This window comes from Lycium ferocissimum, chromosome 10 (assembly GCF_029784015.1).
Source record: "Lycium ferocissimum isolate CSIRO_LF1 chromosome 10, AGI_CSIRO_Lferr_CH_V1, whole genome shotgun sequence".
NCBI classification, from domain to species: Eukaryota; Viridiplantae; Streptophyta; class Magnoliopsida; order Solanales; family Solanaceae; genus Lycium; species Lycium ferocissimum.
The window spans coordinates 20,380,109-20,407,780 of NC_081351.1; the positions used below are offsets into that span (position 1 = coordinate 20,380,109).

The 27,672-nt window shown below is 36.7% G+C and overlaps 2 protein-coding genes across 4 annotated transcripts in view; both read right to left on the reverse strand.

Annotated features, from left to right (window-relative positions):
- Nucleotides 1-413: 413 nt before the first annotated feature.
- On the reverse strand, nucleotides 414-3,448 carry LOC132032756 (uncharacterized). Of its 2 annotated transcripts, none has more exons than XM_059422458.1 (3): nucleotides 3,252-3,448; nucleotides 3,012-3,108; nucleotides 414-2,088 (listed from the first exon to the last, which is right to left on the reverse strand). In XM_059422458.1, the coding sequence occupies exons 2-3, from the start codon at nucleotides 3,090-3,092 to the stop codon at nucleotides 811-813; spliced, it is 1,359 nt and encodes a 452-aa protein (XP_059278441.1). In that variant the 5' UTR covers nucleotides 3,093-3,108; nucleotides 3,252-3,448; the 3' UTR covers nucleotides 414-810. The 2 variants fall into 2 exon arrangements, with proteins under 2 accessions (XP_059278441.1, XP_059278442.1); XM_059422459.1 differs by lacking the exon at nucleotides 3,252-3,448 and adding an exon at nucleotides 3,172-3,190.
- Nucleotides 3,449-6,974: 3,526 nt separating this feature from the next.
- LOC132032758 (callose synthase 9) overlaps nucleotides 6,975-27,672 on the reverse strand; it is a 41,533-nt gene continuing 20,835 nt past the window's right edge. The window contains exons 19-52 of one of the 2 annotated variants that reach the window (XM_059422462.1): nucleotides 26,985-27,045; nucleotides 26,822-26,903; nucleotides 26,589-26,638; nucleotides 24,642-24,728; nucleotides 24,413-24,498; nucleotides 24,286-24,310; nucleotides 23,335-23,429; nucleotides 23,155-23,236; nucleotides 22,869-23,029; nucleotides 22,635-22,755; nucleotides 21,857-21,954; nucleotides 21,688-21,778; nucleotides 21,413-21,573; nucleotides 21,228-21,337; nucleotides 19,739-19,873; nucleotides 17,715-17,783; nucleotides 17,449-17,626; nucleotides 17,171-17,282; nucleotides 15,744-15,863; nucleotides 13,917-14,032; nucleotides 13,757-13,840; nucleotides 13,569-13,681; nucleotides 12,686-12,738; nucleotides 12,441-12,617; nucleotides 12,207-12,254; nucleotides 11,641-11,799; nucleotides 10,817-10,930; nucleotides 10,649-10,737; nucleotides 10,345-10,503; nucleotides 10,164-10,266; nucleotides 9,123-9,242; nucleotides 8,427-8,477; nucleotides 8,154-8,336; nucleotides 6,975-7,519 (exon numbers count right to left, since the gene is read on the reverse strand). In XM_059422462.1, the coding sequence (XP_059278445.1) occupies nucleotides 7,283-7,519; nucleotides 8,154-8,336; nucleotides 8,427-8,477; nucleotides 9,123-9,242; nucleotides 10,164-10,266; nucleotides 10,345-10,503; nucleotides 10,649-10,737; nucleotides 10,817-10,930; nucleotides 11,641-11,799; nucleotides 12,207-12,254; nucleotides 12,441-12,617; nucleotides 12,686-12,738; nucleotides 13,569-13,681; nucleotides 13,757-13,840; nucleotides 13,917-14,032; nucleotides 15,744-15,863; nucleotides 17,171-17,282; nucleotides 17,449-17,626; nucleotides 17,715-17,783; nucleotides 19,739-19,873; nucleotides 21,228-21,337; nucleotides 21,413-21,573; nucleotides 21,688-21,778; nucleotides 21,857-21,954; nucleotides 22,635-22,755; nucleotides 22,869-23,029; nucleotides 23,155-23,236; nucleotides 23,335-23,429; nucleotides 24,286-24,310; nucleotides 24,413-24,498; nucleotides 24,642-24,728; nucleotides 26,589-26,638; nucleotides 26,822-26,903; nucleotides 26,985-27,045 (3,730 nt within the window). In that variant the 3' untranslated portion in view covers nucleotides 6,975-7,282. Of the gene's footprint in view, nucleotides 7,520-8,153; nucleotides 8,337-8,426; nucleotides 8,478-9,122; nucleotides 9,243-10,163; nucleotides 10,267-10,344; nucleotides 10,504-10,648; nucleotides 10,738-10,816; nucleotides 10,931-11,640; nucleotides 11,800-12,206; nucleotides 12,255-12,440; nucleotides 12,618-12,685; nucleotides 12,739-13,568; nucleotides 13,682-13,756; nucleotides 13,841-13,916; nucleotides 14,033-15,743; nucleotides 15,864-17,170; nucleotides 17,283-17,448; nucleotides 17,627-17,714; nucleotides 17,784-19,738; nucleotides 19,874-21,227; nucleotides 21,574-21,687; nucleotides 21,779-21,856; nucleotides 21,955-22,634; nucleotides 22,756-22,868; nucleotides 23,030-23,154; nucleotides 23,237-23,334; nucleotides 23,430-24,285; nucleotides 24,311-24,412; nucleotides 24,499-24,641; nucleotides 24,729-26,588; nucleotides 26,639-26,821; nucleotides 26,904-26,984; nucleotides 27,046-27,672 lie in introns of both variants that reach the window. The other variant, XM_059422461.1, reaches the window with a different exon arrangement.

Here is a 27,672-nt window from a genome sequence, read left to right on the forward strand (position 1 = left end):
CATTGACGTCTGGCTACTCAACAAGAACTTCATGGTAGTCAGTCAGAGATTTAGACGAGCAAATTAGTCTAGTGTGCCCTTCAACACTAATAAATAATACAAACAGAAGTTAATTCTTTTCCTATTTATCGAAAACTACATAAAGTTTAAGATGCCCAACAAATTCAGTTTAGCAAAAAGACCATTTATTCTCCAGTGAAGAGAAGCTGCCAACCATCTCAAGAGCCCAGAAACAAGTAAAGGTTGAGTGCCTCGAGCAAGGAAGCAGAGACCTGCTAAACTCTACCTGACATGAAACACTTCAAAAAGACTGTTTCAGAAATTCATCAGTTGCACAGATTGAGATTCCTCAGAAGAAACACATACTTGCTAGAGCGAAAGATATGCAACGATTAAACAGCATATAAAGACAGTTTCTATGAAAAAAAATCCAAATTTCATTCCAACTTCACAGATTATTACAGTCTGATATGATGTCCTGAGGAAGACACAAAACTAGTTTCCTTCCTACAAACAGCTCCAAAAACATAACTCTGAACAAAAGAAAAAAGAGAGGCCATATTACAGAATCTGCAAGAATGCTACATCCTATGCACTTGTGGAAGGTCTACAATCACAGCATACAGAACACTATTTCCTTCTTTTGTCTATAAAAGAAACGTCAAGGTTTATGTACTCCAAAAACAATGTACCCGACACGAGATAAAATGTCAGCCAAATTGCAAGAAAGAACTTCACAAAAAAGAGATTTACAATACTGAGGTAAACCTAGACAAGTCACCATAGTAAATGCTCTTCTTATCTGATCATTCATTTTCCTGGTTCTTCGTCAACTGTATTTGCCTGGACTACCAGTTCAACGTCAGGTCGAGAAGCCTTATCAATAGTTTCATCTCCAACACATGCATTATCTGATGAGTTATTCTTTCTTCTATTATCTTCATTTACTTGAGTAGCATTAAATTCTTCATTTCCTTTGTCCACTTTCTGCTTCTCCTGTACAGATTCAATAACCCCATCATTCACCTTGTCTTCCTTCGCTTTCACATCTCCATCTACTTCTTCCATGTTTTGTTCAACGCATTCCACATTATTGTCATCTCCAAAATGGGACTCTCCACGGCTTCCACTTTCCTCGGAATAATTCTCCACTACCTCCTCATTAATCTCCTCATATCCACAACCCTGCCTCTCAAGACTTTGCAATCTCCTCTTCAAGTCACCAAACTCTCTCTCCATCAAGAACAACCTCTCCTTCAAAATCAAATTCTCTTCCTCCAACTGAGCAATGTGCGAATCCTGATCATCTACACGGTTCTCCAAAACATTGCTATTATTCGGGTAAATCATCTCGAACCTGCTCAAATCATGATCCAATCGCCTTTCCACCTCCACATGTTCTTCCACATCGCTCTCACTTGATCCTCCTCCCTCCTCATCCTCCTCTTCCTCGTGTACTTCCATATCATGTCCTGGTGATCTCAATCTAATCAAACCATTCATCGATCCATACCCATCAACCCCCCATTCCTCCTTTGCCATATCCACCAGTACCTCCCTCGAGGGAGAAAATTCTGGGGTCGGCAACACTGCCGGAGTCACGGGACAAGGAGATACCAACGAGGCAATTCCACCACTCTTCTTTGCCCTAATAATATAGGATGACGTGTTCCGAGGAGCAAAAGGAGCACCCTTGTTACTACTATTATTATGATAAAATTTCTTCTTAGGGAAAAATCTCTTAGCTTTTAATCTATTCTGATATTGCAACTCATTAAGTGTTGGTGGGTTATATCCACCAAATCCTCCAACATTTCCAATATTTCCAACACCAGTCATATATCCAGTAGTAGCCATCAAAGACTTCTCTTTTCTCCTACCACTATCCACCGCCCTCCTATCATTCTTATTGACCTTTTTACCCTTCCAATTACTCCTAGGTCCTAAGTTTTTCGACTGTTTTCCTCCGGCAACAAATCCCGGACCTTTCATTACATTAGGATTTTGAAAGTTCATCTGTTCAGCTCCCATTGCCGGCGGCCACATCCCATAGCTCCGATTCATCATTGGTGGTGGTTGTTGTTGCATCTGTGAATGAAACTGAGGTTTATCAGAGTAATGCTATACATTTGGCCATGAAAATTATGAAATTTGCAAAAAAAAAAAAAAAAAGAGTAGTTTTTGTTTTCAAAATGAAAAATGAGTTATTTGGAAATTGGAGTTGTTTTTTGGATTTTTGTGAGTAATTTTGAATGAAAGTAAAAATAACTAGTTGGTGTTCTTCAAAATCCAGAATTCAACTCCGGAAAAAAATACTCCCTCTGTCTCAGTTTATGTGGTACACTTTCCTTTTTAGTCTGTCCCAAAAATAATGTAACTTTCCATAATTAGAAACAACTTTAACTTTAAAATTCCCCTTCTACTCCTAATGAAATAATTTATAGCAACACAAATGTGTAAAGGTATGTTTTAGACCACAAATTTCAAAAACCTCCCTCTCTTTGTTAAACTTGTGGCTTACTCAAACGACGCCACATAAATTGGGACAGAGCAAGTAAAAATGGGAAACTTCCAATAATATACAATATTATACAACATTATACCTTAGGAAATCATTATATATAATGTATCAACCTTGTATAAATGGTGTTTATACACAAAAATGTACTGCCTCCGTCCAATTTATGTGGCACCATTTGACTTGACACGGAGTTCAAGAAAGAAAAAGAAACTTCTAAAATGTGTGGTCAACAACACGCCCATATAAATGTGTAATGAAATCATCTCATAAAGCATAAATAAATAATGCGACATTCTTTTACGAACTAAAAGAAAATGGTTACAGATTTAGAGAGTACTAAACATGGTAACAAACTCAAAATATGGGCTAAAGCGTGTAAATTCATGGCCAAACGGCCACTTAATAAAAATTTTCATTATAGACCTAAACGATGTCGTATTAACACACTATAAATATTATTTTTAAATTATCGAATTAATTAACAAATTACCTGATGTTGTTGAAGATGTGGATTCATATTCATCATCATTTGTTGTTGTTGTTGATTCAACATTGGTAATTGATCCTTCATAATCAAAACCCTAACCCTACAAAATTCAAATTATTAAAAAAAAAAAAAAAAAATTAATACCAAAAACCTCACAGATCCACAAAAATTTCAAATTGAAATTTAAAAAAAAAAAATGAAAAAAAAGCGCCAAATCAATCGCAAATTAATCTAAATCTGTACCTTTCAGAATTATTGATTAATTACCAAAAAAAATATATATATAGACAGATTCAAATGTTTTTTTTTCTAATCGAATTGTTGATTTAACCGAACAAATTAAGAATTATTCAAGCAAATTTTGAGGATTAATATTTTGCAATTATTCTTTGATTAAAGAACTTTTTTTGTTTGCAGAATTTTAATGATGAAGTGAAGAAATGGATTTGGTATAAGGTGAGAGGGTTATATATAGGAAGCGAAGGAGATAATGGACGGTTAAGATTGTTTTGGTGATAGAGGAAGAGCTGGATGGATGACACGTGGTGATAAAAATAGAAACCGACTCTGTTTTGTTTGTTGAATTACAGAATTGCCATTGTGAGTTTTTTTTTTTTTTTTTTAAATTGTAGGAGGAGTCCATCTAGATATACATATGACAAATGAGTTCAAGGAAGTTTCACAAATTGCTTTATATACCTTCATTATGGTAACTTCTTTTATTACAAAGGGAGTCCATATATATGTGTGTGTGTGTGAGATAAATGACTTAATAAGTTTCACAATTTGCTTAATGTACCTTCATTATGTTATTGTTTTTGGTTTCACCTGTTGTCTGGTATCAACTTTGAAATCTGACTAATTCGAACTTGCGCCGCAAAATCTCATTTTTGGTAAAGTGCTCTCTATCAAAAGTAATTTCATATTCAAGTTATAAACTCGAGATATCATATTAGGATGAATATAGGATGAAAGAATATTCATCACTTTACCACAGCTTGTTGACAGTTTCTTTATGGTAATTATCTCTCTCTAGCCAAAATTATTGTTACTTTTACTATTTTGGGTGTCGAACAAACTTACAAAGTGATCTTTGACTAGTATTTTGACAAAGTTTATTGTCATTTACGAGAGAAATTGTCATTAGTGTACCTTTTGCTTAAATTCTACATATCTAATGTTGATCTATCGAGACAGGTGAACTAATCTACTTAATTATCCACTCTACGTCCACATTTTTTTTTTTAATTTTTTTTTCGCCTTGCTCCTATTAGATTATTGATGGTTCACCATTTTAACCTTTTTTCATTACACTAACTTACAGCTGAAGATACCAACTAAATTAGGATAAAAACAGTGCCAAAAGTTTTTTCTTGTACCAAAAGGCCAAGTTCAATAAGGTCCATTTAATAGTTGAACGAATTGCCCTTCTTTTGGGGTGGTCTTTAAATTTTGCGCCTCATATTTGAAATCTTTAAATTTTGCCCTTCGGCTAAAACTCATAGGTTCCAGGTTCAAACCTACACACAACAAAATTTTAAAAAAAAAATTCGCATAGCGCAGAGTTTAAATTTCGCGCATTTCCCCAACTAAGATACTGCGAAAAGAATTACCAAAGTTACTTATGCCTTATATGGGCGTACTTGGTATAAGATGTCGGTCCGGATAACTTTGATAATTCCTTCACAAGTTTATGCCCTGTCCCGCATAAAAGTTTGCCCATTAAAAGAGGTTCCCCCACCGCATAAATTTGTGAAGGAATTACCAATGCCGAACCCGCATACTTACGCCTATGGGCAGATTCTGGGTATTGGCATGCGGTCCGCATAACTTTGATAATTCCTACACAAGTTTATGCCGGGTCCTAAGATAAAAATTTGCCCATTAAAAGTATGCCCCCACCGCATAATCCTGAAGGAATTATCAAAGTTATGCCGGGAGCATACTTATGCCAAGTCCGCCCTTAAGGTACGAGTGCAGCGCTGTGTCCCATAAAATTTGTAATTCCTTAACAAGAGTATGCCGGTTCGATACACGCGACCCAAACCTTGTCTTTGCAATTTTTTTTTAATTTATGCTTGAGCGGTTCGAACTCGGGGACCTCATGATTTCTCGCGTGAAAGCTCAAAGTTGAATGCGAAGGGCAAAATTAAAGACCACAAATATGAGGGGCATAATTTAAAGACCACAAATATGAGGGGCAAAATTTAAAGACCACCCCAAAAGAAGGGTAATCCGCGCAAAAAAAATGAAATTTGTAAAGGAATAATTACGGCCAATATCCATAAGTGATCTAGTTTATCAAAATTAGCCCAATAATCCACTTTTTACCCTAAATATTTCTTCACCAATCTAGTTTGCAGCCAGACCACCACTTCATACCTTTCTCTCTCACGGCTCACCTCTCTTCTCTCTTCCTTCTCTTCATGCTACACCATTCAGACACACAAAATCACCATATACAGAAGAACCACCAAATCGAAACTCATATTGTTCTTTGAAATCCAGTTGTTTCAATCAATTAGAATTGACCAAAAATGTTAGAATTTGAACCACATACTCTAAACAATTTTTTTAGGTTTTCAGATCAGAAGTTGAAAAATGCAATTGGGTTCTAATTTTGCTTCATTTTTGTCTTTCATTTAATATTTGAAGTTTCTAGCATAACCAGGTGAAAATACGTTGGTGCCAAAGTGGATTTTGTTAGTCCTCGAGGGAGATGCATATATCTTGTATAAAAATATATAAGAGGTGTATATATGCACCATTATACACTATCATACATTATATATATATCTTTTATACAATGCTTATACAACTTTCTAGAATACAAGGTAGCATAAATACACTGTGTAACAATATATAAGAAGTGTATATGCACCTTTATACGATATTATATTCATACACTATATATATGTATATTTATACATTGTATATAGATGTGGCTTGGTGATGGATTTATAATTGGTTCTTTATCTTCTCTTCTCTATTTGGATTTTTCTTTTTCCCTTTGTTATTCAAAATTTTTCACATTAATTATTGTAAGTCGTGAAGGTGAATTATGGTGTTCTCTAGTGATTGTTGGGTAGACCTTTCCTTTTCTTTTTATTGCAGATTGGGGTTGTTGCTTCGGTGTTGTTGTCCTGCTGGAGATGCTTGGCTAAGGTGGTGGTAAACTAGATGTCCGACATGTACATCTCTGTCATTTCCCCATTTGTAGACTTTATCAACATAGTCAATTACTGTTTGCGCGAATATCCTTTTTTTCCTCAAATATATGATAAAGTTCTTTATCTAACCATTACACGTTCTTAATCCCAACTATTTTGCATGACTTGTGTATCTCCTGTTCTCATCGATTCAGACAAATATCTTTGCTAATATTAAAAGATTATTCTAAACCCAACGGCTGTGTGCTAGAGAGTACATAGCAATCCAGATTGGAATTTTTAGTCAAAAAATGATCATAGCCACCAACATCGGATGGACTTCAAAATAGTAGAACTCTTAACAATTACTCTACTTATTTCCCGTAGAAAAGAACATATGTACCTTGTTTTTCTGGCACAAACCATTTCTCACAAGAGGGAAAATCATTAGAATATTTCTCAATTAGGAAAAGATTAGACAGAATGCAAACAATCCACATAAAACTTCCAGCAGTCCTGTCGCCAGGTTGTGTCAACAACAACCCAGTGTAATCCCAGGTCTAAGGAGGGTAGTGTACACAGACTTACCCCTACCATGGGAGGTAGAGTGGAGGTTTCCGGTAGAAAGATATATATACAAACAATAAATCCAATTTCATTTTTAACGAGAAGGAAAACAGAAGATTCTTGTAAAAGTTTTTTTTTTTTTCCAATCAACTGATTGACAAAATCTAGTGGCAAAGTTGACACATCTCTTCCATTGAGTGTAACAGTAGATTGAACACATTTAGCAGAAAAAGTCAGCTACTCATGTAAGTGCAAATAATCAGTGGCAGCTCAAAATATAAGTGCAATAATAGTGAGGGAGCATATACAGTGCCTAGTCAAAATTATAATGGATAGACTACACCTAAAATAGCCATTATCTAATACTCATTCATCTGGTATAGCTCAACATATCCTAAAACTATACATTGACAGATTTACAACATAGATAAACGAGGAAAAGACTCGGTTCAATAATTACTAATAACAGAAAGTTCTCTACCAAAAACTCCTAAAACTGATACAACAATATGAACTGAACTACTTTTCTCTGTACAAGATCAGAGGAAGGTAAAGAGATTATAAACCAGTGTTCGGATTGTTTCCAGCAAGGATGAGAGATATCTCCAGCCCTCGACTGAACGCTTGGTTGAACATAAGCCGGGTTTGAAATGTTGAAATGAAGGGGAACCAAGAAAATAGTGCGATTGGGATGAAAATGAGCATCCCCATACCCGCATCATACAAACGAGCAACTGAACGGAAAGACTTCCAAACACCTATTTTCTTGACTAGAGGCTTCCATGCTGCAGCAATCTGTCGAATGACGAAACATGCATTTACAGGAAATTAATAAAGCACGGAAGGGATAAAGAAAGATGTGCAAAATCAAAGACAAGATCTGTATACAAGGTATAATGTCGTAGTTTCGGCGAACATTGGTATATTGTTCACAACTTGGCAGGGGAACTCGAATTTATCCTACTTTAACTTTTATCCTTCACGAGAGCACAGGATGGTCATACTGCAATCCGTAGTGATGTCAAAGCTACGAAATTACGGAAAAACCATATTCCACAAAAGCCTAGACTTTTCTAGTCTACTTCAAAACATTTCCACCAAGAAAGAAGAAAATAATATACTATGCTCTACACTTTGACAAAATACACAGACAAACAGCTCTTCACAGGTGCTAATCAGGTAGATGATGCTAACTCGTCTATCCAACTGAAACTAAGGGAAAGTTACTGATCCTGGCTTTAGATTTTGCACTTTGTTTGATTATTTGTATTTAGAGAAATTCTAAATATCAGTGAACGTTTCTATCTTTTTATAATAAATATATTGCGCAAAATGTTATCAATGTAATTACGGTACCAACCGTACCATAAGACATGTAATATATGCAAGAAGCAAGAGAAGACTGGATTTGGGGGAAAAGAGGACGTACTGAGAGAATTCCCCAGCCAGTGGGTATGAATGCTAAGATGCATGCAAAAACATCCGTCACAGTAAGTTCCGTCAATATAATAGCAGCAGCTAAACCAGCAAGGGCAAGCAAAAACGATAGGCCTTGGACAAAACGCAACACCAACTGGAAATTAACTGATATTTTTTGGCTGAAAGTGAACACCTGTGGCATCCCAAAATAATGGTTCTCGTTTTAACACCGTCAGACACAATTTGATAAAACTAAAAACATGTAACAAAACTTGGTTCAAACCTTGAAGAGGAGTAAAATGACAGCAAATGCAACCCATGAAAAACCGTACACCTGACAACAATAAATCCACAAGGACCAGCAGTCAGCAATCACTCAATAGACAGTTACTGATAGTCATATCAAAATTGATTGTACATGAAGACGGCAATGAGAGCAAACGTGGCAGAGAGTAACATCAAGAACCAGGTTTTCTCCGGCTCGGCCTCTCATTACTATGACTTCTAATGAAACGTGTGTGGTTCACAATTGAATCTATATACTTTATATAGATACATATCTTGTGCTTAATTAGATTGTAAGACCTAACAACGAACTTCGTTCCCTCATCAATGATTGAGTGGTAGTGAAACTTACTTCCACACAACATCAACTTCATTTTATTTTTTGAGAAAGACAACATCAAACTTTATGAGCAGAAACTTTGGGTAACAATGATTTGGGTTCTTCAGACCGTGGTAGATGAAAATTCTACCTGTGTATACTGAACATTTTACAATTTGATGACAACTAGGCCTTTCAAAAATAGATAATGGTTAGAATAAGCTGGCTCCATCAGTAAAGTAGGTATGCTTCAAAAGATGGTCCCCAAAAACACTAACCTAGTCTTGTAATTCCAAATTAAGGCAAGACAGGAAGGTATTAAGGAAATTTTTTAACAAAGACGAATATAAATTAGGAAAAGAGTAACAGTAATACCGTTAAAGATGTATTTGTTCCCTGAGCATCTAACTTGTAGACGATGCCATATTGGAATATAAAAAATCGTAAGCTAAGAATGGTCTCCATCACCCTCCCTCCAAAGGTTCGAATATGAGCCTGTCAAACAACACAAAGGTGACATCAAATTCCTTTAGAAAAATATGAGTGATATCAGGAATTGCCAATAGACCAAAGCAGCTACACATCAACAGTTAAGGAAAGAAGCATTAATGTACTCATCACACAATGAAGAAATTAAAAAAAAAAGGGCAGCCCGGTGCACTAAGCTCCCGTTATGCGCGGGGTCCGGGGAAGGGCCGGACCATAAGGGTCTATTGTATGCAGCCTTACCTTGCATTTCTGCAAGAGGCTGTTTCCACGGCTCGAACCCGTGACCTCCTGGTCACATGGCAGCAACTTTACCAGTTACGCCAAGGCTCCCCTTCCACACAATGAAGAAATTATAAAGCAGAATTCAAAGAATCACATGTCTCAAGCACATGTACCTATATTTCTTAAGCATTGTCAGTATTCCCACATCTAATTTTGATAATTTATATGCAGGGTCAAAAGCAAGAAAGACGGACATAAATATAATCACAAAGGGGGCAAATCAATCCTGTGTAATTAAGTTTGCCTGTAAGTAGGAAAAGCAAAAAATAAAAAATGAAAAACAAGAGTAACGACACAAGTCCACCCCCTTTTGGACTTCTTACAATCAGTTGTTTACCTTTATACTTTCCCCAACTCATAACAAACCAATATAAATTCTAGAAATATGCTTTAGAAGCATTTGGGATGAATTAATGAAGGCATTATGACAGCTAAATCGGTCATCAGTTGAATTTCAGACACCCACAGGGACATGACATAGGTGGCAAAGACCTATTTAAAGCATTTACATCAGCAGTTTAGTATAAAACTAAACTATCTATCAGGCTCAGAGAATTGATTACCCCTATTTTATTATTCATTATAAAATTGATGGAGAACAATAGTGAAGGTCAATAACTATTCATATCAAAGTATAGTTCATACCAGTTCTTCATCCCACCAGGCTTCCCAACTTTCTTCCCCTTTAACACCAATTCCACCTCTATAAAGGAGCCAGTTGGTCCAGTCACGGAAGTCTTCTACCGTCCTATAGAGGAAGACAAGAATGATGACAAGAAACAAGCAACAATATATGGAACTCCAAACATAATAAAGCATTACTTACTTCTGCCATTCAAATCCTGCTGGGTTAAACAAATATGGAGCAAAAAGCCAAGAAACAGCCAAGAACCAGCTGCTAACAGTGAGAAGTATGTAGGATAAAGCACCACCCTCGTTGTATCCGTAAGCAGCATATACCACCAATAGAAGTACAATTTCCATGCTGAAGGACAAAGATTCGTAAAACTAATTGATATTCCACAAGGACAGAAAAGAGCTATGACAAAAGATGACCACCTAGAAGTGTGCAGATGCGCGCATATGCACTCATACCAACACACATACAGAAGAGAGGGGGAGAGAGATACCCCTTGACGAAATGACTGCGGGAGTAGAGCCTATAATTCTCCGTAAACTTGATGTGTTTAACGACAAATCCCCTACCGGTTGCATGATACTGTTATAAAATAAAGTTTACTGATTAGTTTTACACCAAGAAATAAGAATATTTGAGTAGCGAGGAGGAGGGGACCTACTTTCGCACCACCATGGAGGATAGTCCGACCAAAGTAATGTGTCCTGGTGCCCAGGGAGAACGTGAAAAAAACAGTGCAGAGTTGAAACTGCATAGTGACAAAACCGACAACAGCCTGCAGCGACAAGAATGATCCCAGTCAGAGCAGAGAATGGACAGGCAGTTAGAGGACATGAAGAGAAACATAGAATACTAGATTTGAAATGTAAAAGACCAAAACTAAAAAGTAGCACAGAATTCTCCATAGATATCAGTGGTGTTCTCCACGATTTTATATTGAGCTATTGCAAAACCTTTTAGCAAAAGACTTGTTTGTTTAGCTCTTCAAGAAGTTTTTCTTTTTAATTTTAAAACTCTTATTTGAAGAAGTGGTTTTGAGGGTGTTTTTCAAGAGAAGTTCTTTCCACTCACAAAACACTTAGAGATCTTCAAAAGCACTGCAGCTACCAAAACACATTTTCTTTTTAAATAAACCTTTTTTAGAAAAGAAAAAATTGAAGTTGTCAAAACAATATATCTTTGAGAGAATATCGCTGGATCGATTTGTGGGGGTAAGATAAAAGCAGAAGGAAACTAGGAAGGTAAAGTAGGTGCAGCAAACAAGGAGATTATTTCAAAACGAAAGATAAGAAGCTAAAAAGGTGAAAAGATAAGCATCAATTCTTCCAGGATATAAGGAAAATACTCAATGATTACTGAAACAAATCTTTTAGCATTTCAAGAAATTGCCCAATTATTAGTCCATCATGAACTCATTTGGTAAAGTAATGGAGCTTCTTTAGGCATAACAGATCCAACTATGGCACAAGGACTTAAGAAACATACCCTTAGGAAACCTTGTTCCAGAATGAAACCCAGAATCATAGGAACCGCTGTAAAGATACCAATCTGAAAAAGGAATTGTGCGTTGAGAGCAGCGCTAAGAGCATCATTCTGTAATATATTAGCTCTATCCTGAATACTTGCACCAACACCAGATAATGCCTGAAAAAGAAAATGGCAGATTCAGAAAGAAACAGGCCACAAATATTAAATACAGATAGTTCTTGAGTAGACTAACAAAAGGTTCATACGAATAGCACGTAAAGGAAAAGATCAACAAGTCAAAAAGGCGTGAATGGAAGATCCACCCAGTGAAACTGAAGTGCCCCTCCTCTCCCAAACCCCCCAAGAATCCACAATTTGAAGAACAAGTTTATTTGCTCCAGAATTATCAAATGCTAACTGCACATGAGAATAAACACTAGTGCAAATAAATAAGTCAACTAAATGCATAAATCTTGACTTACCTTGAAAGATAAAACTGTGTAACCCTATCTATAATAGCTTAAACATCTGGAGTTATAACGTGTACCATAAGTACCTAAAAGTTAAAACTTGTCGGTACTTACCAAATATGCCTTGCCATAGAGAAAAGCGTAAAGACTAAGCACTGTCAACTGCACAAAAGTTAAAAGGATCTGTCAGAATTATCATCATATACCTGGAGGTGATAGCTGCAACAAGCATATATATATATATATATATATATATATAAGTGCAACCCAGAATGAACCTCATGCAATAAACTCTAAGAGATCATAAGTAACAACAGCGACTTATAGCATTAGAATGTGAAGTGCTACCATTGTGCAGAAGTAGTATCCGACAGTTGTAAAGTAGAATGATAACATTCTGAAGAAATCAAACAGCTGCCCAAGCCTGTAAATATCTCTACTTAGAACTTGTTCACCATTACCACCAGCAACTTTGCCTTCAAACAGTGCAATCTGATTGAGTCCGACATCTCGCCCCTTGCCGACCTGCATGGTCTTAGTTTAGGCACTGCAATCATATGTATTCAAAGACAGAACCGCTGGAAAAAAGTTACCTGGATGTACTCATGGTGAGTAATATTTCCCTGCCGTAGAGTTGAATTAAACCCTGCATTTACACTTGAAAACTGAGTATTTAAAAAATTTAAGTTCATTTACTGTTTGGCTGCTAATTTTGAGATGTGCCTTTTGGCCAATCTTTCCAAATAGTGATCTGAAAAATTTATTATGAGAGACTTTAATCAAGTTCTTCAAATTAAAAAAATAGAGAAAGCAGGTTTATGCGTCTTTGGTCGTAGATGGATTATCGACAATGCATAAGGTTATTTTTGTTTGTATTATGGCATAATTTTCTAAGAGTAAATTTTTGGTAAAAAACTCATTTGTTCTGGAAATTTTTAAAGCAGCTTATGATCATGCTTTCAAGGAAAAGCTACACTTCAGTTTCTTCCACACAACAGAAATCAATCTACTGCTACTCGAAAGATATCATTTTTTCAGAAACTTGTCCAGACACCTTAACTCGTCAAAGTAAATATCTTTTCTTATAAAAGAAATAAAAGCACTTCTAGTTTCACAAAATCTTAGTTAAACAGACTATTACTCATAGTCATGATACAATAAAAGCTAAGCTCATAACGAGGACATTGCATAACTTTTTATACACGCAGCAGATTATTAGGTCACTGACTTTTTCATGTCAGTAGCAGGTTGTAGATTTTAGAGAAATGAACTAGAAGTACAGGATGCAGTCTAAATTGAAGAAGACACAAGGGGACATGCTAGCAGCAGAGAAAAATCATTTGAACCTATAGTCTATAGTAATGTATATTAATCTAGGGGATATCCTCTTATATGAGAAAGCTTCTAACCAAGTGGATGTAAAGTGGAGACGCGCAGCACCCATGCTGGTGCAGTGCTAGGGAGCAAACTGGTTACCTGCAAAGATGTCTTCACTGATATTAATCACACGTGAGGCTTTGCTGATACCACCTCGAGTAATATGGAAAACTCTGTCAAAGACGTCTGGATGTCCATAGTGCATACGAACTCTGAAGAATTTCATAATCTGTCACAAAATGACTCCATTTGCAATAAAAATATCATAGTAAAATATGTGCACTCACTTCAAAGGATTTGCCAGAACGCGCTGGCCCATTGTCACAAAGCTACCTTCTTGGTTAGACATGAAGGATGCCAACGAAGAAACACTGAAACACATAAACCCATATGAGACGACTGTTTAAGAAATACAGACATAAGAATATTCATTAGGTCCAAAATTACCTGCCAGTGAACACATGCTCCCTAACACCAAGAATTGTCGGAGGATGAATGCCATAATCACGGAAAAACTCCTCGAGAAGATTTCTCACCTTCAGAGCCTCTTCAAAATAATTATCCTGTGGTGGATCAAGACAAAGTGATAGGTCAAGGTAAGATGGAGTATATCAACAGAAATGGAGTCACACATATTCTGTTATTGGGGATATGAATATGTAATTCGACTCTAACAATCAATGATGAAAGGTTTGTTTGCTTATCCGTGATTCGTAAAACCTATAAAGGCTAAGAGCAGCAACTCAAAAAACATACAGAATAAGAAAAAGAATGAAGAGAAAAGAAGGCTCGCTTGCAAGTATGCAACATCTCAGTATCGATGTGCAATCAAGTTGCAAAAGAAAATAAAATAAAACAAAACTATAACACTAACAAAATAGTACGAATGGAAAAATTAAGCGAGAATATCATAAGGACAAATACCAAGATAGAGGGACTATATGGAGGTGATACTAAAAGCTGATCCCATAAATACATGTATAAAATAAAGATGTTATTATAACAATGAATTACTCAAATAGTCAACAGAAAAGATAAATTTTCTTATTGGAACTGTAAAGAGTAATTAGAAGCGACTGAACTCAAGTAAATACAAAACACCTGGATGAAGATAGTTGGGATCAGCTAGAATCCTCATTAATAAATAAAAGGATAAAAAATAACTGGTCCAAGGTGCTGAAGTAGGAGAATATGGATTGGGTAAAGGGGAAGGAGGACCGATTGGGGGCACACTAGATTACCAAGAATGGGATATGGAGAGGCGAGCAGACGGAAGGGCAGAGACCCCTCAGAGAGAGAAGCTTAAACACTCAGATTGTGTCCAAGATGCTTATACCCCTCCTTGCCTTTGGAAGGGCATAGGAAATGTGTTAGATTCCTACATCGGTAGTGAATTGGGGACTTGCTATCATTATTATATGAGAGAGATGCTTCGCCGTCCTGCAATTTTTCCTGCTAGTCTGTCACTATCCAACAAGTTCGTCAATCAGTACTATGCACAAACCAGTACCACTGGGAGACACCTCTCAATTATGCAAACCAGCCTAATCAAGCCCACTACCGGAAAGTGCCTCACGCGCCTCAGGCGCTTCCACCAGCACCTACCTTCCAGCATCATGAGCCGACGCGTGTGGTCTTTTTGGCCACTCTCTTCACACAGTCGGGTCGCCTCATTCAAAAATCACACATCCAGGCAGTCACCTTTTCCGGCGAGGTCTCCCAGTTCCCAGCAAGTGTTCTGATTGATTTTCATTGTATTGTTGGGACTCGGTATCAGAGCCATACCCAGCCTGATACTTTGTTTACCCGATGTTGGGCCAGATATTATACTGTTCACTCTCAAGTTGGAAAGCCTAGGCGTGCGGGGATGTTGGATACCCACATCGATATGGGATGCGAAACTTGGTCTCCCTATATGGTCTCGGGCAATCCTCACCTCATGAGCTAGCTTTTGGGGTGGAGTTAGGTCCAAGGCTTATTTCTTATCAATATGTATATAATGAAGAAAAATGAGGTTAGATAATTAAATGGTTCCCAGATGTTGACAAAGGGCTGAACCATTTACTTCAAAGAGTTGCTAACAGGATAATTCTATAGATCTATTAAAAGAATTCTACACTTCATTTCATCACCATTCTTCACTATGGTGTTTTTCTCATCACCTATTTATTGCATGCCAAAGGAGCTCAAAAAAGGGCCATTTGCATGTTGTTATATTCATTAGATATATAGTACAGACTAACACAGCCAACAGAACATTAGATTCTTGGCTACCTGATTCATGTCAATTGTTTGCACTGCATTTCCACGAGTAAAGATAATTGCATGATTTTGATTTTCAGGTTTTCCTTCACCAAGTTTAGGATCTCCAGGCAATTTAATCGAGTAGATTTCCTGCACTCATGTAGAAGCAAAAAAAAAAAAAAAAACAAGTACAAGTGTTACAATTTTGAATGTACAAGGCAAAAAGCCGACCACTGAAAACGATATCTTCTCAAATAATAATTCAGTATCTTATATTACTCTACATAAAATTCCTGCAAATGGCTGAGGAAAGAACCAATCAGAAGATAGCACCTCTCATCTTACTTTTGATGGTTTTATAATAAGAATAAAAAAGACTACAGTCGTAGCAAATTCTTACTATTGTACTTCATATTCTTATGCTATTGTTTGTTAATCAATCATTACTCTATCTCCATATATCATAATCAACATTGCGATTGTCTGATCCAGTTTTTTTTTTTTTAAAAAAAAAAAAAACCTTATAAAATAAAGCACAAAGCTAGCCCTAGAACACTTGGTCCAAAAAGACATGACTTTTATGCTTAAGTGCTAATGACCCTGCAATCAATTCATTTTGCTTCCCTTCTCCTACTAACATCAAATTTGTTTGGTTTAGAATCCAAAAATCACCTTCAAAGGAGGAATATCCCCGTGGACCGTAGGTGATGAAGGACTCTAGAGGTAAAGCTTATACAGTGTCCAAGGCAACTTCCATTTAATTCTTTGCAAATGTAGCACCTTTTTCATTTTTGGATCAAGTAAATGTTGCACGTAGCCCATGATATTTCATTTTAGCCCACTTTTGTTGCCCACTTGAGTCCAGCTTGTACATTTCCTCAACTCTTTTTACTGTTTGGAATAACATGAGTCGAATAGGTCCAAGGCAATACTTAAAAGAACCATTTTTTTTCATTAGACAACTTAAAGAACTGGACAGATAAGGCTGGGATATACTCCATCTAGGGGTGTTGAAAGTTGCAATAACCAAAAAAAGGACCTCTAGGACTAATTAACTCCAGGTCCCAACTTATAAAACCATTTACGTCCTTTTCCCATGTAAGTAGGAATTTTTTGGTTTGAGCTACAACACAGCCTCATTTCCCCACGTTGATGTTTTAGAACCTCAACACAAGCTAAGGTAATTGGAAATATAGCAAAATCCTAACAGGAAAAGAACTCACTAAACAACACTACTAGAGCAGGCCCAGCTCCATTCAGACTATGCTCCAAATTCTAAAGAGCTGATGCAATTTTTTACTAACTTCCTGAACTCCAAAGCACAAATAGTTGCATATTTTTGCACTGTTCTTACGCATATTACATGCTAAAACAAATAGAACGAATTTTTAAGTAACGACTAAAAAGAAGAAGCATAATGGAAATGACATGGACGCCTTAAGCAGAAAGGATGGCACCTTATCTTTGCCGTTGATGTCAGCTTTTACAAGCTTTGAGATATATTCTTTATTCCCCCCGTCTTTAAGAGTTTCAACCTCATCAATGAAAGCAACACGAAGAGCCTCATTTCTACAACGGAAGTCGATCCCAAAGTCAGCTAAGAGGTTCTGACGTCAGCTCTAAAACAGAATATCCTATTCTTCTTGTTCATTTTTTTTTTTTTTTTTTTTTTTTGATAAAGGGAAAAACAAAATCTATCCTTACATTCATTAAAATCTAAATGAAAAAGTATCACCTTTGCATTAGCAATGCAATATCTGCAGCCTCAGGTTTTTGCTCTTCTTTCTGTTTTCCGTATATCTGGCAAGTGACAACATATGTAAATTTCAGATCTGCCTGTGCTCTTGATTCAGGAGACAAGTCAAATCCTTGAGGATCCGTAGTTTCACTTGGTGTAATTCCTGCTTCAGTATCTAACAAAGTACAGAAGATGAGAACTGGTGAAGGAAAAGCTAATCAACTAAATCATTTGTTTTTTGGGGGGTTTTCAGAAAAGCAAACCTCCAGTTATCATCCCTTCCAAATATGATTGAAGCATTAGTGCTTTCCTGTAGTACATCATTCCACGAACTGCAAAACTCCAGAAGGGTTGTGTAAAGGAAAGAAATTTATAAGGAAAACAAGCAGGTATGCAACTTTATCCAGGAAAGGAAAGCATGAGAACCTACCTAGCACAAGCATGCAAAAGGGATATTACTTAGTAAGTACCTATATACATTTTTAATAATCGTTTACCATCGATTACCAGTTTTAGAGCATTTGATCTTTTCTAATACACGTTTCAGTACCTAGCATCCTGAACTTCCACTCCTAAAAGTCTGCCTCAGCAGCCCATCCATCAACTTTTCCATCACAAGACACAGAAAGTTTAACTTTGAACTTCAAAAAAAAAAAAAAAACCAGCCCTCTCCCTTTGCATACTTTATCAGAAATTTAAGTCTTCTGTTTTTCAAAGTAAATATATGTTCAAGATATCTCTTGTACTAATCATGTCAAGTCATACATCCCTCAAGCAAGATCACTCTTTTTTTACCAGATAAAACCAAACAGGATCATCTTAAACTCACACTTCGTGAAACACCTACAGTTTATCCTTTCTGTTGAACAATTTGTTCCAATCATCTTGAATGTCTAGTATAATTCACATAACTTGTATTTTGACTCTGTCATCCATGCCTTTGCAGAAAGATTTTGGTAAAAAGACTTCCATCTAAAATCAACTGCAAGTTAATACACTCCGCATGTTTCTTAATATCTTTTGTTTCGAGTGCCACAATAAGACAAAGTATAGGTTAAACATTCCCTCCTTTGGAAAGGTGGAAATACACATCTTAGTTGAAAAAAGGGGAAACTATTTCTTGCTTCTTTTAACTATTACACGTTCTTCCTACTTCTTCTTCTTTTTTTTTTAGGTTTAGTGATTGTCAATTTAGTGATTGCCAATTTAACTTGTTCTTAGAGTAGGGAAGTGTCAATTAAGGATGCCAATTTTGATCCGTTAATGTATAAGTGTAACCTGTCCAACTTGTCTAAATTTAGATAATTGAGTGACTGCTATTAGTCATGCAAATGTTAAAATGGGTGTAATCTAAATCAAAACCACTTAAAAGGTTGAAACGTCTTAAAAGTTATTAGCTCAAAAAAAAATCCAGAATAGACTTTTACCATTATCCTGGGTTTAGGGTTTTTTTTTTTTTTTTTTTTTTTTTTTTGCTCGGAATAGCAAATAAGAGAAGAACAGGCAATGGCAACCCTACTTTCTTCCCATTTCTGGTTGTGGCTACGAAGAACTTTCCATCAACAAAACTGATAGATGTAATCATTTTTTGGCCAAAGTATCGATTTAAAAGATAGCGCCCTAACATTAGAAAGGAGAATCAGCAGTTTGTGGCTGAAAGGGGGTTTGGAAGGTGTAGGGTTTAATATTTATCCTGAAAATCTTTCATGAATTTGAATTCTGGAGATTTGTGCGAGTAATATACGATACTAGTTTTTTATCTTATGTATCAAACTACAAGTGAGCTTGGGATTTGTAACTCCGCCTATGTGAGCTTGCTTACATTGTCGGACTTAAACCCGGATAAAGAAGGAGGGTTGCAGTGGAGGGAATCCCCTGGAAGTTCCCCCCACCCCTTGAGTGGTGCCAAATAAATGACTACACGAGCCCGGATTTTGAGTATAAAGATTCCATTGACCAGTGAAAAGTGGGTCCAGCCAACGTAAAACTTGTCATTCCGTGTTGAATCCACATGATACACTAGTTTGGGATTGATGCGGAGTTGTCGTAGCAGTAGCATCAAAATAGAAGTCTCACAAAGAGTAAGACAGGCAAGTAGACAGCTTGACCCTTGACATTTTTAGTCCAAAGGAAACATACATGATCTATCCCAAACCTAAATCAGGTAAGGAATCAATTTGATGTAACGCCTCGACGTCATTCCTCAAGTCAGAAGTGTAGGTATTAAACATTGAAGGATATAGCATATACTGAAAATTATAGAAGAGAACAGAGAAATAAGAAGTACCAGTTCTGGCCAACGTTTGCCCACGGTATGAAGCCCAGAACCTAAGTTCAAGAATGTCATTTGGATTATCATTAAGTTCGTTCTCTGAGATGTTCTCATCACGACCAATTCGAGCAAGAAAGTTTTTCCATTCATCTGCATTCAACAATTTCTTTTTCCTCAGTGAAACGACAACAAAGAGGAGACTTACGTTCAAATGTAGTTTCTCAAGACAATGAGATGACTAATCAAGAAACAGTCAGAACTGCAACAAAAAACTAGTGTTCAAACAAAGACAACACGTACGAAGAAAACTACCTATGGTTTTAGACACTTAAAAGCCTCCTGAAGACGACAACAACAACAACAACAACATAGACAGTGTGATCCCACAAGTGGGGTATGGGGAGGGTGAGATGTACGCAGACCTTAACCCTGCCTGTGTGAGGCAGAGAGGCTGTTTCTAAATACATGTCTCCAACTAATCAGATGTAGACCTACAATTAGCTATAGATGATTAATTGAAGACGTTTGATTACAACATTCTCAATACACGTCACCAACAATCAGTTTTTGTCTTCTTCTCTGTTTCCAAAGATAATAACACGGGATACTATAGTTTCCAAGATCTAAGAACCAAAGGAGCATGTTTCAGGAAGGACATAGGCAAACAACAAATAAGCAAATACGAGTGTTCAAGAGTCAGCATCTCACACAGCATCCCCGCCAGAAACCCAGATCCTCAATGGAAAGAGGATAGAATCAATAAGACATATTTTGGATATTAGGTTGAATGTCAATTTCCATCATTTAAGACACCATCTACACTGACAAATCAGAAAAGAAAAGGAGAGCCATCAATAAAATGCATAGCCTACACAGCAAAGGACACAGAGACCAGAGTCATGTACCATGTGTTTCACCCAAAAAATTCAAAGAAAAAATTTCTTGGACAAAGACCATTAGATCATGCTTTTATCCTTCTATATAATTTCTTACATGGCCTAAAATATACCACCAAAAGTGTTGATCCCGACAAACAAAAGCTATCAAGATTACCGACTAATATAGCTTCAATCTAACTCAACATTGCAGGACATAAAAGACCGTAAATACGCATTTACCTAGGAAAGGATGCAAGTCAATTAAATCTTAACATTTTGGAGCTTGATACAATTCACATTTTATCTCAGAATTAGCAATCTTAAAGTTGACCTTAAAATACTATAGGAAGATATGTGTGTTGAACACTAAGAACCACAAAAAAAATTAGGACACTAAGAACAAAATTGTAAAAGCCAATCAGTTCACTGCCAATTAATTAGAAAGGAGGAAAAGAGCAACATCGCTTTTGTCATCAAAAGTAATGAGTTATATTAACAGTTTAAAAGCTCAGCATAAAATTGTATTCCGTCAGTTAAATGAAAAGCAGAGAAATAAGATCAATTGATGCGAATGGAAAATACCCTCTATTTCTGCTTACAGCTTTGCACAAAAAAACAGAGATTACCTGGATAAATCTTCTGGAGGTAAAACAGAATAGAAATTCCATCTTCATTTTTCTTAAGGAGTTCTGACATGCTGTAAAGAACGGTTTCTGAATAATATGGGGTGAACACACTGCAAGAGTAGAAATTTATCACACAACGGGTCTGAAGATGGTAATATAAACAATAGCAATGTGAAAGAACATACCTGAAGGATAACATCTCACGGACAGGTCTTGCTAAAGGCATCTCCATGAAAAGTGAATTGGTAAAAAACTCTAACCGACGCCTAGCCTCAAGATTCTTGGGTATGTTGGCAGAAGATTCTTTAGAAGTTATGAGAGAATAAAGTCTATTAATCAGTTCCTTCTGCATAATTTTTGTGCATTTTTAGGAACCTTAGAGTGAACTCAAAGAAAAAGGAGCAGAGAGGTGGCAGAAAAAAACTAACAGAACGGAAAAGGAAACCAGATGCAAGCCTACCAACTCAGCATCTCTCGGCCACTTTAACTTTGAGAACAACCGGCCTTCATTCCTTGCTTTTGACAACATGTTCCATGTGTCAAGGTGTTCTCTAAAATGACATCATAGTAATTATGCACCCGACTCAGAGTATAATAATCCCAGAAATATGATAAGTTATCCAAAGTACCTCATGTTGAAGCGAAGTACATCAAGTCGCAGAACATCATACAGATCTTGAATAGCTTTTACAGCCCCAGTTTCAAGCTCTGGTGTGTGCTCCTTTTTCTACGTGAAAGTATTTCAACAGTTCATAAGCAGAAAGGCAGAAAGATAAATATCCACTCAGTCCTTTTAAAAACTGACAATGAAAGAGGAACCTCTCAACTGAAATAAAAGGTCACCTAACAATGGACCCAAAGAAGACAATATGGAAACATATTGCATGTTTGCAGTTTCCTGATATGGAATAAAAGAAATATGCATCACCTATTGAAAGGCCTTCATGCATGCCCCGTAAACCAAGTATGACAAAGCATACCATGAACATGTGGATATGGGAGTGTTGGAAACTCATTAATTTCATCTTAACTACAATGAAGAAATAGGGTGCCCACACGGGGATGAGGGGACTGGCGTGCAGAGGTAGGACTTGGTGAGAGCAGCAGAGACTCGGAAGGTCACAGACCATGCGCAAGGGGAGACCCTTTGATTTGAGTCTTTGGACCATTTCTAAGGGAATATATTTGCTAAATCTGTCAGGAAAAGTAACAAGAGCTTCGCACGCCTCTTAGATATCACCAAAGCAGATCACTGATTTTCAAACTTAGTCCTAGCAAAAGTTCAATACGATCTACTCCCCAGTGTTGGTGATGGAAAAGACACCGGCTAATAGGAAATCCCAAAGGAACACAGTAGACCTTATGTATCATCAGTATAATAGTTATAAAACTTGAAAGAACATTTACCAGTATTCCCATTAGTGCAGTTACTTTCTGAATCACCAGTGGCAGCTTATTCAGTTCAACGTCCACATTAATATTCCTTTCAGTTATGCTCCCACGAATGTCCTCATCTATTCGTTTAACCCTAACATAGTAAACAAAGCAAAGAATATAAACTGACTATGCATAACTGTAACTAACAGTTACTTGCGTGAGTTCATTATAAACAGAGTGACTCTGACTAGTTTGAAATCTTACCACTTCTTTCCTTCATCATCTAATATGGATGTAAGAATAAACTTGATGGCGTAATAGCACTCTTCAACCGCATATTTCATGTAATCGTCCCTTGAAATCCTATCGTATAACTCATCTTGTGAGTCTTTACTCTCCACAGCTATATCTTTAGCAAGAAATATCTGCACATTCAGCATAAATGTAAAGATATACAGCCTTCGACATGACAGTTACCAGCATAGATCACAGTTTATATTAGGAAAAAAGAAAACAAAAGGAACTGTCAGCACTGTAACAACTGGTCAACCTTGCTAGCTAATAGGAAAAGAGGCCACTGAACTAAGGGCAGACTCCCAGAATTCCTAGGCATCAAAAGCTGTTCCATCTCCCTGAAATATGATAATCCATCCATCAAAATGTAAGAGGTTGAAGATATCAATTTACTAAGTAGCAAATAGAAGTGAAATAACAAACGACAGTCACTCACAAATTAGTAATGCAGTCTTCTTCCCTCAAGTTCTTGACAATTTCATTCCAGAAAGGTGCAAATCGAGCAGCATCAGCTTTGTTTCTTTCCAAAACCTGCTTTTTACAACAATATATAATTAAAAAACAAAATACAAACCTTTGAATAAACTAGCACGGAAGATAGTTTACAAGAAAAGCTCCAAGGGAAATTTTTCCAAAATAACCCAGAAAATCCTTTTCAAGTTGGCTAGCCCACCCCAATTGTGCTCGCTAGTGTTAAACTCGGGGGAGTATGGACCCGCCCCCTGTACCCTCTACTCCCACTTAAATATTAGGCTTCACTCAATGACAACATTCAAGCTCGTTATGTGCACCTAAGCCGCACTTCACGCGCTGCCTCCTTACCACTTAACCACACTGGGGGCGAACTCCATAATACATATTTCTAAGCATACGATGAAGTAAAATGTAAAATCATAATACCCCTGCTTTGGCTAACCATAAAATATAAGACAAAGAAGAATCCAGAAACAGACACTTTGTCAACGTATTTTGCACAATATCAGAAAACTCCGTTTAAGTAATTTTATACATCAAAAGCGAAAAAGAAGCTTCAGTCTGTGACATAAAGACAAACATTAAGTTGCACTATTTAATTGATTAGAAGGCAAAGCAGCTTTGGCAAATGTCAAATATTTGGTGAGATTTCGTCGGTATATTTTCGAACCATCCCTGTAACCCTTGATCAAAACCTCCAAAAGAGATTGAGGGGAGTATAACTTAACCTAAAAAAGTATACAGTAAAAGTACCACTAAAAAGGTCAGCAAAGCTAACAGGATACTAATTGCAACTGTTGCAAATTCAGCACACGAGCAGTTGTCCACTTATAAAACAGTAACTTAACCAAGTGCCACATCAGACATCAGTAAAGACAAATATCAATGCGAAATGGAAAATCAATAAACTCACCCGGCCAGAAGACAGGAGTGAAGCCCTACAAAACAGATAGGCATTTAGACCCAATGAGAAAAAGATATGTGAATCAATTAACTTGGTCATTCATAAATGATTAATTGCGGAAAATAAATGAAGACACCTGTTTCTAAGAGGCACGTGAAGACTATCCATAAAAGCCTCAGGAAATCTCTCAAAAAGTTTATGCATAGCATCCAGTGATCTTATCTGAATATCATCGTCAAAATATTGTTAGAGGCTGGCATCTGGAGTGATCCACATATGGTCTTACAATAAACCAGAGATTTGAATTGTCCCATTCATTACAAATGCGAATTATAAACACAATATATAAATAAAAAACTGCTTACCTCCCCAAGGCGATCTCGTGCTCCTAGAAGAAAGCCCCATACAGCCGATATAACAGTGTAAAATAGATGAGTGTCGAACAGGTAGATCTGCATTAAATAATACAACAATGAGATGATGATATAAAAGCTATTCAACAAGCACCTTTGCACCCACAACATTATCTGATTGATTACCAATTGGCAATAAGCAGTGACCAATCGTAAGTGCAAAGAAGTCATATGACCAACACAGGCCATTTATGTCACAAAAGCTCAAAAATTCAAAAAGCAAGATCCATGAATCACTAGGCGGAAAGTGATGTAAAAGGAACATAGAGTGCACTAGTGCGAGTATTCATCTTTGTTAGACATAGTTTGAGAGGAGGAAGATTAAATTTTGGCAGTACATTTAGTCATCTAATTTAGTTGCATGTACATCCCCTTCACAAGAATTCTCTGCAATTAGACTGGTACATCCAAAAACATCAAATTCATCTGAGAATACAAATTCCAATAATCAACCAAAGAAAGTCTAGCGTGTCCTATTGGCGCTCAACCCCAACATACCACATGCAACTTCACCCAGCATTGGCAGGATGCAATTTTAGCCTCCTAAAAAGTCCACAATCAAAAGAACTACCTATACAACAACAACAACAACAACAACAACCCAGTGAAATCCCACAACGTGAGGTCTGGGGAGGGTAGAGTGTACGCAGACCTGACTCCTACCAAGGTAGGACGGCTGTTTCCGAAAGACCCTCGGCTCAAAAGAACTACCTATACAAGGGGAAAAAACACCTGAGGATTGACAATCAAGCCGAAAGATTAGCACCTCATGCTTCTTCTTTTTTTGAAACTGGTAACTGTATCTAGATTCCATAATGAGCAAAACAGTACATAGGTTTTACTGAAACCATATTTACAAGAGCACTCCAAAAATCTACTGTCATGATTAGCACCTCATGCTTTATTCACCAAAGATGGACAAATATTTCCAATTACTGGCATACTTACCTGTTCTCATGCCAAACGAATATACCACCTTTCCTATTGGTGGACAAAACCAATGAGCCACTGAGGAACCCAAACAAATGTCGAAACTACAGTATAAACTAGCATTGCTTACCCATTTCTAACAAGTATATGAGAAAGCATACTTGTGGAATTTCTCATTATCTAAAAATCACAAGGCTAATTTGGTTAGTCGATTCAGATTGTGGCTATTGGCCCTCATATGATTTTCCATTAACATCCTCTTAACAAGAAGATACTACCACCTTCCCTATAGGTGTCCAAAACCAAAGCAGTTAGACAACCAACTATGGCGGACATGAATACTATGTGAATTGCAACTGAAAATAAAAATCATGAGCAACAACTACAAACCTGCGCGCACAAATGTATTATCTGAAACAAACAAGCTTACATCCAACCTCTCCCTTTTTTTTAACTTTAATAAGTTACCAACTTCTTTTTTGCAAGTTCAATGAGAAGAAACACATTAAGCAATATTGAAAGAAGCAGAGAGTTAACAAGATAATTGCAGTTTTAGAGGCTGTTTGGATGGGCTTATGCCTATAAGCTGTTTGCAGCTTATAAGCTAAAAAAAATAAGTTGGGGTAGTCTAACTTATTTTTTTGGCTTATAAGCTGAAAACAGCTTATAAGCTGCTTTAGATAAGCTAAGTCAAATGGGCCCAATTATTTTTTGAGCTTATTTTAAGCACAAAATGACTTTAAGCTGGCCAGCCAAACACTCAAAAAAGCTGAAAACAGCTTATAAGCAACTTATAAGCCAATCCAAACGGGCTCTTAGATATGAGGATTCCACTGCTAGGTGCAGAAATACCTAATCTACTGCCTAAGAAAAATATACAATTAAAAGTGTACCAGATGTTATTACACCAACAATATGAAAGCACAATATCTGATCTGCCTTTAAACAACAGAAGAGATTAAAACTTACAAGAAAAACTGGTGTCCATAGGCTTGCAACTGTAAGTGCATTATGGTTATCTGTCAAAAGAGTAACTTGCATTTAATGGAAATGGAGATTCAGATATGATACTCTCAATAAACCTTGACCACAGCACAGTGATGGCAAAGGATATTAGTATATACATAAATACTGAAATCAACAAAGATTCTAGAAAGAATTTCAATTCAACCATAAACTCATGCAACAACAGCGAGACCTACTTTTAGAAACAAAATCGTGCCAAGAATACTGCACAATATCCATATCCACTATCTGTCTTGTCGGCTTCACCAACGGCCTAATCTGCAACATGGAACCAAAGCTAAATCAATAAATCACCAAGAAAAGCTATTGATCAATGTCAAAATACAAACTGACACATACCAGTAGAAAATATGCAAAAGCAAATTTTGCTCCCAGGACAACAAGCCAAAAAATCATATACCTACACCAATGAAATTTCTCAGATGAGATTTCAGCACTGGCTGATTAACTGGATAAATCAGCTAAATAGTTATCATCAACCAAGCAACATGGAGAATAATAACTAGACCACAGCATTCTGACTAACAACCAAGAGTCGCATCACGAAGGAGTCTAGTTGCATAAATGAGAGGCCGCCTGATCGTAACAAATGCATAAAATGGAAAGGCATATAATTATACAAGCAAAAGTTCTCTGAAACTGGATAACAAAAATAGAACTCTCACCCAGGGGATTGGAGTGGAAAACACTGAAGTGATAGGAAGGTCATGCATTAATTCTCGCAATCACAAGAGTAAAAGGAACTAATGGACTGCCAAGCTACATACAAAATTAGCTCATATAACAAAGAAACAAATGATCCCTAGTCAGATTCATGAACGTCAAGGGCCAAAATTAGCTACAAGTGAAACATTGAGATAATTTTATAATTCACAACCCTACATAAAAGCAGAAGTGTTGGTACCATTCAGATGGCTACCCTGATTCAGAAAGATTAAGTTTGTCTTGCTTAAGCTAAAAGTACATTCAGCATAAAAAATGGAAGTAACCGATGACAGATCCTTTGTTCTTCATTTCTCTCTCTCTA

Excerpts from the sequence above, each read along its gene's own strand:
- LOC132032756 (XM_059422458.1), bottom strand. The coding sequence starts at position 3,092 with ATGAAGGATCAATTACCAATGTTGAATCAACAACAACAACAAATGATG. Across the intron at positions 2,089-3,011 it reads CACATCTTCAACAACATCAG|ATGCAACAACAACCACCACC; the intron begins GTAATTTGTTAA and ends TTTCATTCACAG.